We start from the raw sequence: 13,179 nt of genomic DNA on the forward strand, positions 1-13,179 counted from the left end.
TACCACTTTACAATGCCTTAGTAAGGCCACACTTGGAATACTGCATCCAGTTTTGGTCACCACGATGTAAAAAAGATGCTGAGACTCTAGAAAGAGTACAGAGAAGAGCAACAAAGATGATTAGGGGACTGGAGGCTAAAACATATAAGGAACGGTTGCTGGAATTGGGTATGTCTAGTTTAACGAAGAGAAGGACGAGCGGGGATATGATAGCAGTGTTCCAATATCTCAGGGGCTGCCACAAAGAAGAGGGAGTCAAGCTATTTTCGAAAGCGCCTGAGGGCAGGACAAGAAGCAATGGATGGAAACTGATCAAGGAGAGAAGCAACTTAGAACTAAGGAGAAACTTCCTGACAGTTAGAACAATTAACCAATGGAACAACCTGCCTCCAGAAGCGGTGAATGCTCCAACACTGGAAGTTTTTAAGAAGAGACTGGACAGCCATTTCTCTGAAATGGTTCCTGCCTGAGCAGGGGGTTGGACTCGATGACCTCCAAGGTCCCTTCCAACTTTATTATTATTATATTCCTAACACCAAGCTAATACCAAATGCCATGGACCATAGCAGAGGAGGAGCCGGGAAAATCACCACTTGCAACCATATATTGAGACTCTTTTATTAATAAACAGTTTTCCATGTTTGAACAGCAGACAGATATCCTTAACAGCATGATTCCTCATTAGTAAACAGAGGCAATACTTCCAGCCAAGCTGGGTCATGATTGGCGTTTATGTATTTTCTAGTTTATTCTTTTATCGCAGAAGAAGCTATGTATTTAATGACTGCTTAGAAGATGAAGCAATGCTGTATCCTTTTTCCTTTACTCTAAATATAGCTAACTTGCTCTGTAATTTCCTCCTCCCACGGTCCAGCAATGCAGATTTTCTTTTTAAACAAGTGCAAAATATTAAATACATAAATGTCTGGAAAGGAGACTCAAAAAGGCAGTTTTCCCTTTGCTTGGTGCGCCCAACGCTGCAAAAAAAATAAAAGCCCCCATTGCTGCAATACATTACCTCAAATTCAAACTTGGAGCTGCCAAAGTTAGTCCGCTGTTTCTGCCAAAAGTTATCTGGCTTGATTATCAGTGCAACGTGAATGCAACATGGAAAAGATTCCTGTAGGATCTTCAAAAGTGGCTTAATAGAGTCCCATTTTGATCCGCGCATATCTACAATTACTGTGAAACCTCGCTTGCACACCTCTTCACTAGAAAGGAAATAGAACAGCAATTAAAAAGGCAAGCTGTATTACAAGTACAAACTTGATAATTCATCTGTCGATTGTGCTTACATTTTCATCTATCCACCTAGTAGGAGTTTTACCTGTGGAAAGATTGTCTCCAGCCAGATTTTTTTTTAAAAAAAACAAGATTTTTATCCAGCATGTTTTAAGATTGGCAGGCAAACTTAACCATGTTTCAGCTGTGTGTAAAAGCCTCCCCCCCTTCCTCTGCCTTCCCTTTCTGCCACACATCTCATCTGACTTTTTCATTTTCTCCTTCAATATTTTGCAAAGCAGGCTTGGCTCTTCTAGTTAGATACTAGCAATGCCTAAAATCTGAGCTGCACTGAAACTTTTGAAAAACTCTGCAAATCATAGCAAGAAGCAGTCATCTCAAAAGAGAACAATTTCAGAAAAGCAACTTTGTAGTATCATGCTTAATGCCATTTCTGGNGCATTCAGCAATATTCAATGGGACAAGATTACTGTCTCCTGACCAAATCCGTGACACATAATTTTGCATCAGAAGATTATCTAACAAAATGAAATTCAATGGTGAAAAAAGTAAGGTTCTACATTTAGGCAAGAAAAACCAAATGTACAGGTATAGTATAGGGGGTACCTTGCTCAATAGTAGTAATTTGTGAGAGGGACCTCGGAGTCCTAGTGGACAATCACTTAAATATGAGCCAGCAGTGTGCTGCAGCTGCCAAAAAGGCCAACACAGTGCTAGGCTGCATTAACAGAGGAATAGAATCAAGATCACGTGAAGTATTAATACCACTTTACAATGCCTTGGTAAGGCCACACTTGGAATACTGCATCCAGTTTTGGTCACTACGATGTAAAAAAAATGTTGAGACTCTAGAAAGAGTACAGAGAAGAGCAACAAAGATGATTAGGGGACTGGAGGCTAAAACATATAAGGAACGGTTGCTGGAATTGGGTATGTCTAGTTTAACGAAGAGAAGGACGAGCGGGGATATGATAGCAGTGTTCCAATATCTCAGGGGCTGCCACAAAGAAGAGGGAGTCAAGCTATTTTTGAAAGCGCCTGAGGGCAGGACAAGAAGCAATGGATGGAAACTGATCAAGGAGAGAAGCAACTTAGAACTAAGGAGAAACTTCCTGACAGTTAGAACAATTAATCAGTGGAACAACCTGCCTCCAGAAGCGGTGAATGCTCCAACACTGGAAGTTTTTAAGAAGAGACTGGACAGCCATTTCTCTGAAATGGTTCCTGCCTGAGCAGGGGGTTGGACTCGATGACCTCCAAGGTCCCTTCCAACTTTATTATTATTATATTCCTAACACCAAGCTAATACCAAATGCCATGCACCATAGCAGAGGAGGAGCCGGGAAAATCACCACTTGCAACCATATATTGAGACTCTTTATTAATAAACAGTTTTCCATGTTTGAACAGCAGACAGATATCCTTAACAGCATGATTCCTCATTAGTAAGCAGAGGCAATACTTCCAGCCAAGCTGGGTCATGATTGGCATTTATGTATTTTCTAGTTTATTCTTTTATCGCAGAAGGAGCTATGTATTTAATGACTGCTTAGAAGATGAAGCAATGCTGTATCCTTTTTCCTTTACTCTAAATATAGATAACTTGCTCTGTAATTTCCTCCTCCCACGGTCCAGCAATGCAGATTTTCTTTTTAAACAAGTGCAAAATATTAAATACATAAATGTCTGGAAAGGAGACTCAAAAAGGCAGTTTTCCCTTTGCTTGGTGCGCCCAACGCTGCAAAAAAATAAAAGCCCCCATTGCTGCAATACATTACCTCAAATTCAAACTTGGAGCTGCCAAAGTTAGTCCGCTGTTTCTGCCAAAAGTTATCTGGCTTGATTATCAGTGCAACGTGAATGCAACATGGAAAAGATTCCTGTAGGATCTTCAAAAGTGGCTTAATAGAGTCCCATTTTGATCCGCGCATATCTACAATTACTGTGAAACCTCGCTTGCACACCTCTTCACTAGAAAGGAAAAATAGAACAGCAATTAAAAAGGCAAGCTGTATTACAAGTACAAACTTGATAATTCATCTGTCGATTGTGCTTACATTTTCATCTATCCACCTAGTAGGAGTTTTACCTGTGGAAAGATTGTCTCCAGCCAGATTTTTTTTTTTAAAAAAACAAGATTTTTATCCAGCATGTTTTAAGATTGGCAGGCAAACTTAACCATGTTTCAGCTGTGTGTAAAAGCCTCCCCCCCCTTCCTCTGCCTTCCCTTTCTGCCACACATCCCATCTGACTTTTTCATTTTCTCCTTCAATATTTTGCAAAGCAGGCTTGGCTCTTCTAGTTAGATACTAGCAATGCCTAAAATCTGAGCTGCACTGAAACTTTTGAAAAACTCTGCAAATCATAGCAAGAAGCAGTCATCTCAAAAGAGAACAATTTCAGAAAAGCAACTTTGTAGTATCATGCTTAATGCCATTTCTGGGGGTTTTCTCTGCAACCAATACCTAGAAGATCACAAGGTGAGCTTTAAGCCTTCACCAGTAAGATGTGGAGTTAGGGCAAGGATGCTTTTCAGTATTGCTGTTTGCCAAATGCTTGAGCGAAATGCTTGAGTAAAATCACAGCAATGCCCCTTAAAACTAGCTCTAATTTTGTCAAAACCACTTTCTCCCTGATACTTTCATTCCTTCCAGGACAAGCTTTCCTTGTAATTATGTAATTACAGAAATTGCATTACGCAGAATACAAAACTGACAGAATGAAAGAATAAAGCAGACTTTCTGGTCATGTTTCCATAAAATATAGCCCGTGTAAATGATTTTGTTTTGCTGCAGAGACACACACAAAATACACAAAAAGGCGCCCTTACCTAGGGATGCACGCAAGATATGAAATGAGCCTCCTAAGGTCCTCTTGTCGTATTCTGTCATGATTGCTTCGAGCTGGAAATGTTAGAATGGGGCCCCCACGCTTATCTCTTCCACCTGAAAAAAAGAAACATACTGAGTGCCTGCAGACCGTGGCAAACATTGAAGATAAAGGCCTCTGTCCCAGAGAGAACTGCAATCGCTCGCTATGCATCTGAGCCAAGAATTTGGGCAAGACTGCATTTCCACAGAAAGGCACCACTGTGTATGTTCTCAGTTAAAATGCACAACACTAGGGGGAGATATGGGTAAGAAAGTTCTTCTTTTACAGCTGCAGACATTATGATGGATATACTGGAAGCATTTTATATGTATCTAATTCCATTTGTACCCTTCACCTTGTCAAAAGGGCTGCAAATGGCTTCAAAGACATTCTATCTTTGCAACAATCACTGAAGGTGGGGTTAGAAAGAACAGAGTGGTTTACTCAATATGTAGCTATTTTCATAAGGAAAACCCTGCTCTACAGTTCCTCTCTGTCTGTTGTGTTTTTTATTGTCCGTTTTAGGTTGGGAACCCTTTTGCAAAGAGGAAAAAGAACTTAACCATGTTTTATTTAGTCAGCTCGGTAAAATATTGGGCATGTTCTAATGCTGCCTAAATTACTATCATATCTAAGACACTAATGTTCTCCTATGTCTTAAGGCTGAGAACAGTGTATTAAAATTATTTTCGGTGGCTGATCCCAATTTTGAATGCCAACACAGAAAAGATAGTCCTCTCCCTCCAAGTTATTTACAATTCCCTGGTGGTTTTCTACCAAAACCACATCCAGACTCAAATCTTCTAAGCTTCTGAGCGATAAAGATACTGTATGCCTTTGTATCATTCCCTTAATTTCTGCAAGATTGAGAAGCCAAACTATTGGCACGAGCAAGAAAATGTCAAGAAAATAAATCCATGGAAGAGACTGGTGCAAGCACAATCTGAGGAATGAATGGAGTCAGGACTGGTTGTGACTTCTTGTACAGCTTGCTTAGCTCCAGATGCTATCTGCCTTATTCTGGGCAGGGGTTCACACAGAGTACCAAACAATACAAGATGGCAGCTATTGCCATTACTTCCCTTCTCCAAGTAAGAAAGTAAATGGACGCTACTCTTTGTTCTGCTTTCCAATGGAGAAAGGAGGCTTCAAAGTCCTTTTGAACTTGGATCTCTCAGAGAAAGGGAGTACTAATATTAGGATTATTTTGGATGACAATACTCAAAGATGCTGAGGGTGGAATGTGATCTGAGCCAGTGTAATCAGAAATGTCACAAGTAATAACTTTAGACTAAATTTATAGGTTTTATATTTTTACTATTCCCTCCCAGATTATGTTTTGCCATCCCATATGCTTCTTCTTGGAGGCTCTCATCACATGCAAAAATTAAGGCGACATTTTTACATTTGTCATGCCGTTTATTATTAAATGCATTTTTTTCCTACTGCTACTACTACAAACCTGGGTTAAATTCTGCTGCTACATATAATATACCATAGTAACCTTATATGTACTCTACTGCTGAATTCAAGCCATAGAACAATAAACCAACATTTTTTTTTATTTTGGGGGGTTTTGGTACTTTTTGGGGAACATTAAAAAAGATATATAAACTACATAAGACAAAAAAAAAAGAATTAAAAAGTAACATATAAATTAATTAGCAAGGGTTTATAAATCTCATAGAAATTATAATTTTCCAGTATAACATTGTTAACTATAAATAATTTAATATATTGCTTTAACAGATTAAAAGTCACTACTGAATTCTAAGAATGAATATGGAGAACTAAATTAGTTCCCCAACAATTTATAGGTAAATTCTAAATTTCGGTTGTAAAATTTTCAAATTCAGTCAGTTAACAACAATAACTGGGACCAGGAACTCCAATTGCTAAGTGACATGATTGTAAAGCTGTAGGACAGAGGTCCCCAATCTTTTGGGCACCAGGGACCAGTTACGTGGAGAGAGGTTTTTCTGTGGACCGGAGGGGGCGTGATTTTGTGTGCTGCATGCATCCTTGTTTCTGCGGACCGGTTGCTGACATGCCGTGGCCTGATACTGGTCCACGGACCGGGGGGTGGGGACCCCTGCTGTGGGAGATGACTAGGCTGAGCTTGAGGGAGGGATCAATATATCATCAGTCTCGAGTCTCTTCACGCTCGTAAGAGATAAGTCCGGCCCACCTTGAATTCCATTGACTCTTATCTACTGCCAATTTGCTTTGACTGTTAGTAGTTCAGATTCATGAAAAGAGCTTTAGCGCGCAACAAATCTATATATTCATTTGAACTGTCTGGACTCCTGATTTCCTGTGCTTGACAAAAGCACGGCATCAAATGACTATGTGTGTTTACAACTACAGTTCCAGCTGTGGTCATTAGGTGAATCCCACATGGTTGTTGAACTTTGAATGGTTGTTGAACAAACGGTTGTTAACTGAGGACCATGTGTACCACAATATTCCCTCTTACAATATTCCCTTTTGTTTCTGCAAATCAGGTAGGTAGACTAATTCATTCTGAAGTAAGGCTCAGAAGATTTTATCTTCATCTTGTTAATAATTAAATCTTGCAAGCTAAACAAATTATTAAATCTCCAGTGAGCTAATTTTTGAGTGTTTTTTTCTTCATAGAAATAAACAATAAAAGAAAAGAAAAGAAAATCTGGGCTTACTTTTGTTCTCTATTTATCCCAAGTATTCAGTACACTACTTATTTTGCATGATCCCTTGTGAATGTTTTATTGCTGTTTGTTTCAGTCTAAAGATATTTATGCAGTGCATCTAAAACTCCTGTCCCTTTGTTAGAGGTAGGGAGCCAGGAGTTGCAAGCCACTTTGAAATCCATGTTAAACAGATAATACTATTTAGAGTCCAGAACCACCAGTCCATCTCTCTTTTGAATCCTGTAAAATATTTAATTTAATCTAATTTACATGTTTTATTGGGTCACCGGTAATTCTTTATTTATTGTGCCAGGGAATATATAGAAGTAGGGAAAACATTCTAGCCAGTTTTTATAGCAGAACGCAAGTGGAATACATACCAAAGGATAAAATCTTGGGGCAAGCACTATTTCATTATAACTGCAGTTTATAGTCAGTCACCAAGCACTAAAGCCATTTGATTAAAGGATGTCATTTCCAAACCAAGGCTGTGCTTTTCGACTAGTTTAGAAAATAATGCACTGATAAGCATGGCCATAATATACTCCGTTCATTTCCATTCCCAGGCCCCTCACATTTGTTAACAAAACAGCCAATTAGACCTGCTAACATTTAGTCTAATGCTGGCATACTGCTCTGCTGGATTTTATCCTTAATCTTAGGTTATAAGAAAGTCTAGATGTAAATTGATCAAGGAAATGAGATTTTGTTATCAAATGCAGAAGCGATACACTGATTCCACAAAGCAGAAACATATACATAAGGGGAAGATGAAATACAAATGTAGAAGAAAGGTGGCTGTCTCCTCTTCCCTCAGCTATGAAGTTAACTTTAGCATCATTTGCCCATTTGCGCTATTAGAGATCTTTTCTGAACTATATCAGTGTTTTCATTTTCTCACCAAGAACAAAATATTGGAACATGGACAAGGACGGGCTTACTTACTGAGAACTGAAATCTGTGCTCTCTCATAGATTGAGAGGAGAGTCTGGCTTTGCTATTCTGACAATCATTGCAGTTAGGATGATTTTCGAGCCACTTCAGGATTTTTACCTGGATTTAGAAGCGTTTGCGTGATGGCAATGTTTACAGTGAGTAATGCTCTGATCCCCAAGTGGAAGCTTTCGTTCCAGTCAAAATGGCAGCAGTTTGTTTCCTATATGAAGTAATTTGATCTGAAACCCAACTGGAATCTTTATTAATGTTCCATAATTTACTAAATCACCTGATGTCCATATTGTTAATAGATACAGTAGATTCTGTACTTGTCAGCCTTACCAGGTAGACCAGACAGGAAATACAATGAGGTAATCTAATTCTACTTTCTTCTAAAGCTACATTAACAGAATCTTGTAAGTCTGAAAGTATGATTTTCTTGCGGTCCAGCCCAAGAATTTAGAGTTCCTTTTAAGCCTCTTGCCCTATCCCAGTGATGGCGAACCTATGGCACGCGTGCCAGAGGCGGCACTCGGAGCCCTCTCTGTGGGCACGCGTGCCATGCCCCGGAGATGGCAACCATCCTCTTCAACCAGCTGCCCGCTAACTTGCCGAGGTCCCACGAGGCCGGATGCATCCCAGCACCCATGCGCTTGCTGGCCTTTGTGTGCGGGGGCCGATGGTGTCAGGCAGCAGCCGCCCCGGCCCCGGCCTTGCCTTGCCCTGTAACATGGCACCCCTGCCCTGCCTCACCTTACCTCGCAGAACCAGCCTCCTGCCCACCGCCCCACCCACCAGAGACCCCTGGATCTTTCCCAACCCTGCCCAGCCCTCACAGGCATCCCTCCCCAGGAGCAACATCGAGCTGGCCATGCCCACCCTGGCCACGCCTACCCATCTGCCATGACCACTGTAGCCACGCCCACCCGGCGGGCCACACCCACCCAGCACCCAGCAATACATAAGTGGGTTTTGGGTTGAAGTTTGGGCACTCGGTCTCTAAAAGGTTCGCCATCACTGCCCTATCCACTATTCCAGGGGTCCCCAAACCCTGGTCCGTGGACTGATACCGGGCCACGGCATGCCAGCAACCGGTCCACACAAACAAGCAAAGTCCCATCAGTGGGATGCAAGCAACACACAAAATTACACTCTCTGGTCCGTGGAAAAACCTTTCTCCATGGAACCGGTCCCTGGTGCCCAAAAGGTTGGGGATCTCTGCCCTCTGCAGTGGCGGGTTGCCCTGTCTCTTATCTGACTGTTCCTAGGCAGCATCTCTTCTCTCAAGCTCTTTCTCGCATACTCTGGTGGTGGTGGTGGTGGTGGTGTGTGTGTGTGTGTGTGTGCATTTGTGTGCGGACAACAAACATTTAAAAAGGACTAGTTTAAATGTGAACTTCAAGAGGAAGAGCTGTACCAACACCCAAGACATCATTGTTGGAACACATAAGTAAATGCACAAGAGAAGAAGCCATAGAGAGGCCCTTTATCAACACTTGTTAAAAAAAAAACCAGCCAAAATTTCAAGAAAGGAAATATGGAGGAGGGGCAAGAGGAACAGATTGGCAATAGAAGAACCAGAAGATTGTTGTAAAGGGATAACAGAAAGGAAAAAAGAGAGAAGAATATCTCAGTGAAATTATACCCAGTTTCTGCTATTTTCCCAAATCTCTGAGCCAGATCTCAAGACATACATTCAGCTTGGAGTAAGTGTGACAGCTACAAACAGAGATTCCAAGTACTAATCCTGAGCATTTATACAGCTCTCGAGAGTTTAAAGCAATGCATCTAGATTATTTCAGTAGCCTATACAACACCTCTGTTAGGGAAGATTCCCATATTGCAGATTTGGGTGGATGAGGGCCAGTTTTTATGTCATGTTTATTTAGACTTATGGTTAAGTATGAGTACATTTGCTTGCTAGTGCCAATTCTTCCTTCTCTCTCCCACCCGCACTTCCAACCAATATGACTAGCAAACAGCCATATTTGGGTAATATACAACTTAGTGTATGATGCAGGACATATATTACTTCCAGACTCAATCAGCCAGAGAACATAACCATAAATAAATCTAGTACACGCCATAACTATATTGTCTGGTTGGCTGAGACTACGCATAGTGTATGTCTTACTCTCAGAGATATATTACACCAACTTTCTAAAATCTGTGTGCCTTCCAGATGTATGGATTAACTCCTCCAATTCCCTTTTGCTGAGCTGTCACCCAAACATCTGGAGAGTGAAGAAAGCTGGGGAAAACTGCAGTAAGCCCTATACCTGGAAGGAGAAATCAGGAGCGGTGATAAGATGTGTTCCATGCTTATTCATAAGCCTGAGTAAATACAATGTGCAAATACAGTCAAAGAACTTATTTATGTAATATGATATACTAGGTTGATGTTAAGTATGAAGAAGGCACTTATTTACTGCTTCTACAGTGAACCACAATTCACACATCTCCCGCAATGTTGGCCAGCATCCCATTTTTCTGTGATTTGATTTGCATTTGATACTTCAGTTAAAAAAACAAACCTGCATAATAATGGCCTGATCAGAGTCAGAGCTTCTCTGCATACAGAATGCCTAAGTCTGTTTCATTATCTGTGCTATCCCCATTTTGTGATCCTCCCATGTAGATCAGCAAGGCTGTTGAGTGTTTGTCTGCAAGTGTATATGTTGAAAATAGAGCAAACAGCGATTACAGTTTGCATTAGATCCACTTTGTGGTCACTCCTTCACATTCCTACTTTCAGAGGCCAGGAAAGGAGGTAGAATGTAACAGCCCTTTGACTAGGTCAGGGGTAGGCAACCTTGGCTCTTTTATGACTCGTGGACTTCAACTCCCAGAATTCCTGAGTCAGCATGGCTGACTCAGGAATTCTGGGAATTGAAGTCCACGAGTCATAAAAGAGCCAAGGTTGCCTACCTCTGGACTAGGTCCACAGAAGCAACTTAACTCTACATTGTGTACATGTTGTGTGAGCTAATGCAGACAAAAACTCTTCCAACAAGGGGAACCAGAAACTATAGATCAATGAACAAACTTTACATTTTTCATTCTGCAATGTCATACTATTAGAACCCATGTTCTTAAGTAACCAATTGTTCAGAGATTTCAAAGAAAGAGACCAGGATAATATCAATACCTTTTGCAGTATATGACAATATTAGATCAAGGGTTTGTTTTTTCTATCAAGTTGCTCTCCATTCTCATTTTACCAATGATTTAGAATCTAGACAGGGATTAAGCACATAATACCAGGGAAGCAAGTGTTCAAAATATGGTCATTATGTTATGGAATAAATACCAACAAACTGTTGCCCTCCAAATGTATTGAACTATAGCATCCATTTTAGCCAAGCATGGTGGAAACTAACATGCCTAGGTAGAAAACACGGAGTTAATAGAACAAAGGGATAATGAAACAAGGATATCTTATTTCTAGATAGCATGTTCAGAAGTAAAAAAAAAAAAAAGAATGATGTGAATAGAGCAATGGTGTGTGCAAGGTTTTTTTAAAAAAGAAAAATCTTGTGTTATTTTTACACAAAAGTCCTAAGCGTTGGCATTCAAAGTAACTATAGAGTATTTAGTTCACAGCAATAGTCTTGGTAAACACAAAAAACCAAAATCACACCAAAGGCTTCATGGAAGAATGATAGCTAATTGTTGAGTATTTTGAAGCTATCCAACAAAATATAAAAACCCCCCTCCCCAAAAAGAAAACTATTTGTGAAAGTAAAGAGATAACACGCCTCACTTGAATAATCTTCAAACTTCCTTCTCTCATGTTGTGAACTGGTTACATAACCCATGCATTTGGGGGTGGGTTAATGTCCATCTCCTGTTGTATGAATGATGCAGGCTAAGGAATTCTAGGAGTTCACACATCTTAAAGTTTGCTGAGATTGAGAAGACTGATTTGTACTAGACCAGGGCTTTTCAACCAGTGGTACGGGTACCACCTGTGGTACATTGGCACCTGGCAGGTGGTACGCAACCATCCTAGAAAAGTGGTAGCGGGGGAGGGGAATGATCTGAAGTGATGGCAGCACCGCAGAAGCCTGAGCGAGAGATGGCTGGAGCTGCAGGGCTGTCAGGGCTCAGCGGAAGCGCCAGGATCAGTGCCGCTTTCCAGCTGATCGGTGCTTCTTTGGCACTGTCAGGGCCCAGTGGAAGTGCCAGGATCAGCGCCAGGCTCCAGCTGGAGCTTGGCACTGATCCTGGTGCTTCTGCTGAGCCCTGAAGAAGCACCAATCAGCTGGAAAGCAGCAGTGATCCTGGCATTTCTGCTGAGCCCAGAAGAAGCGCCGATCAGCTGGAATGTTGCAGCATCTTCAGGGTCTTGTGATTTACATTCAGATGCTTGGCAACTAATTCATATTTATGACGGTCACAGTGTCCCAGGGTCATGTGACCAAAACCTGCTGCAACCACCCAGCAGACGGGGGGAATAAAAACGAAACAGCCCCCCACCCCCGCTGCCAATCCTCAACAGAAATGCTCACAACAATGAAAATCTCGGACAGGAGGAAGAGCACCGCCGGGAGGACAGGCAGGTGTCTTGCTCGGCTGTGGCTTGGGGGGCACTTTTTTCAGTGCCAATGTAACTTCGAACAATCACTAAGCAACTGTTGTAAGTCGAGGACTACCTGTACTTTATCACTTTTTTCCTTTTTTGGGGGGGTGTCATCAAGTTTTTGACACCTTGCTAGGCGACTGGTGGTACTCGGATACTGGCATATCCCAAAAGTGGTACAATGGGTGAAAAGGTTGAAAAGCCCTGTACTAGATCATTTCTATTTCTTTTTTTTTTCCTGAGTAGTTCTGCCTAAAGATTTTGTTGGAGAAAACTAATTGACAAAATGCTGAAAGTTTGAACATGTATCAGAAGAAATACAATAAATAATTGAAGATATATTCATTGTTGCTCAGTTGTCATAACTATGTACTGCACTATCAGCAATCTCTCACCAAAAAGCTAAGTAATACAAATCAGGATCATAAACACATTATATTACATTACCTGAAAGGTATGCAACTTTCTCCTTGAGGATTGGAAGGACTTCCATAGCTTTCATTTCATCATTTTTACGAAATCCTGAAGACAAAAACAAAATGGATATTAAGTCCAGTTGCACAGGAACAGTATCATTATTTTAGAGTCTTATTCTTTTTTCAATATAAAATTTTATTGTTTTCATCATAAAAAAAAGAAATACATCACAGATATTACACAATGTTATATCCCATCCCCCTGCCCCCCGGACTTCCCAAACCAAACCTAGGCTAATATTCAAATACAAGTAAACAAATATTAATATCTCTAACTCCAAACTCTAAACTTAAACAATCCATCTCCTCCGTATTAATAAAAATTATTCATTTAATTAGTTCTTCAAATACCCAAAATCTTTACCATTTCAGCAAGATAGTTTAACACCATCCCTTACTTATA

The 13,179-nt window shown here is 40.7% G+C and overlaps 1 protein-coding gene across 1 annotated transcript in view; it reads right to left on the bottom strand.

Moving 5' to 3' along the window:
* The window catches only part of TRIO (trio Rho guanine nucleotide exchange factor), a 244,272-nt gene that overhangs the window by 155,101 nt on the left and 75,992 nt on the right, over positions 1–13,179 (bottom strand). Inside the window, exons 2-4 of the mRNA XM_015813007.2 lie at positions 12,748–12,822; positions 4,073–4,187; positions 3,021–3,213 (exon numbers count right to left, since the gene is read on the bottom strand). Of these exons, the coding sequence (XP_015668493.2) occupies positions 3,021–3,213; positions 4,073–4,187; positions 12,748–12,822 (383 nt within the window). The remainder of the gene's footprint in view (positions 1–3,020; positions 3,214–4,072; positions 4,188–12,747; positions 12,823–13,179) is intronic.

This window comes from Protobothrops mucrosquamatus, unplaced genomic scaffold (genome assembly GCF_001527695.2).
Source record: "Protobothrops mucrosquamatus isolate PMUCROS unplaced genomic scaffold, P.Mucros_1.0 scaffold126, whole genome shotgun sequence".
Lineage (NCBI taxonomy): Eukaryota > Metazoa > Chordata > Lepidosauria > Squamata > Viperidae > Protobothrops > Protobothrops mucrosquamatus.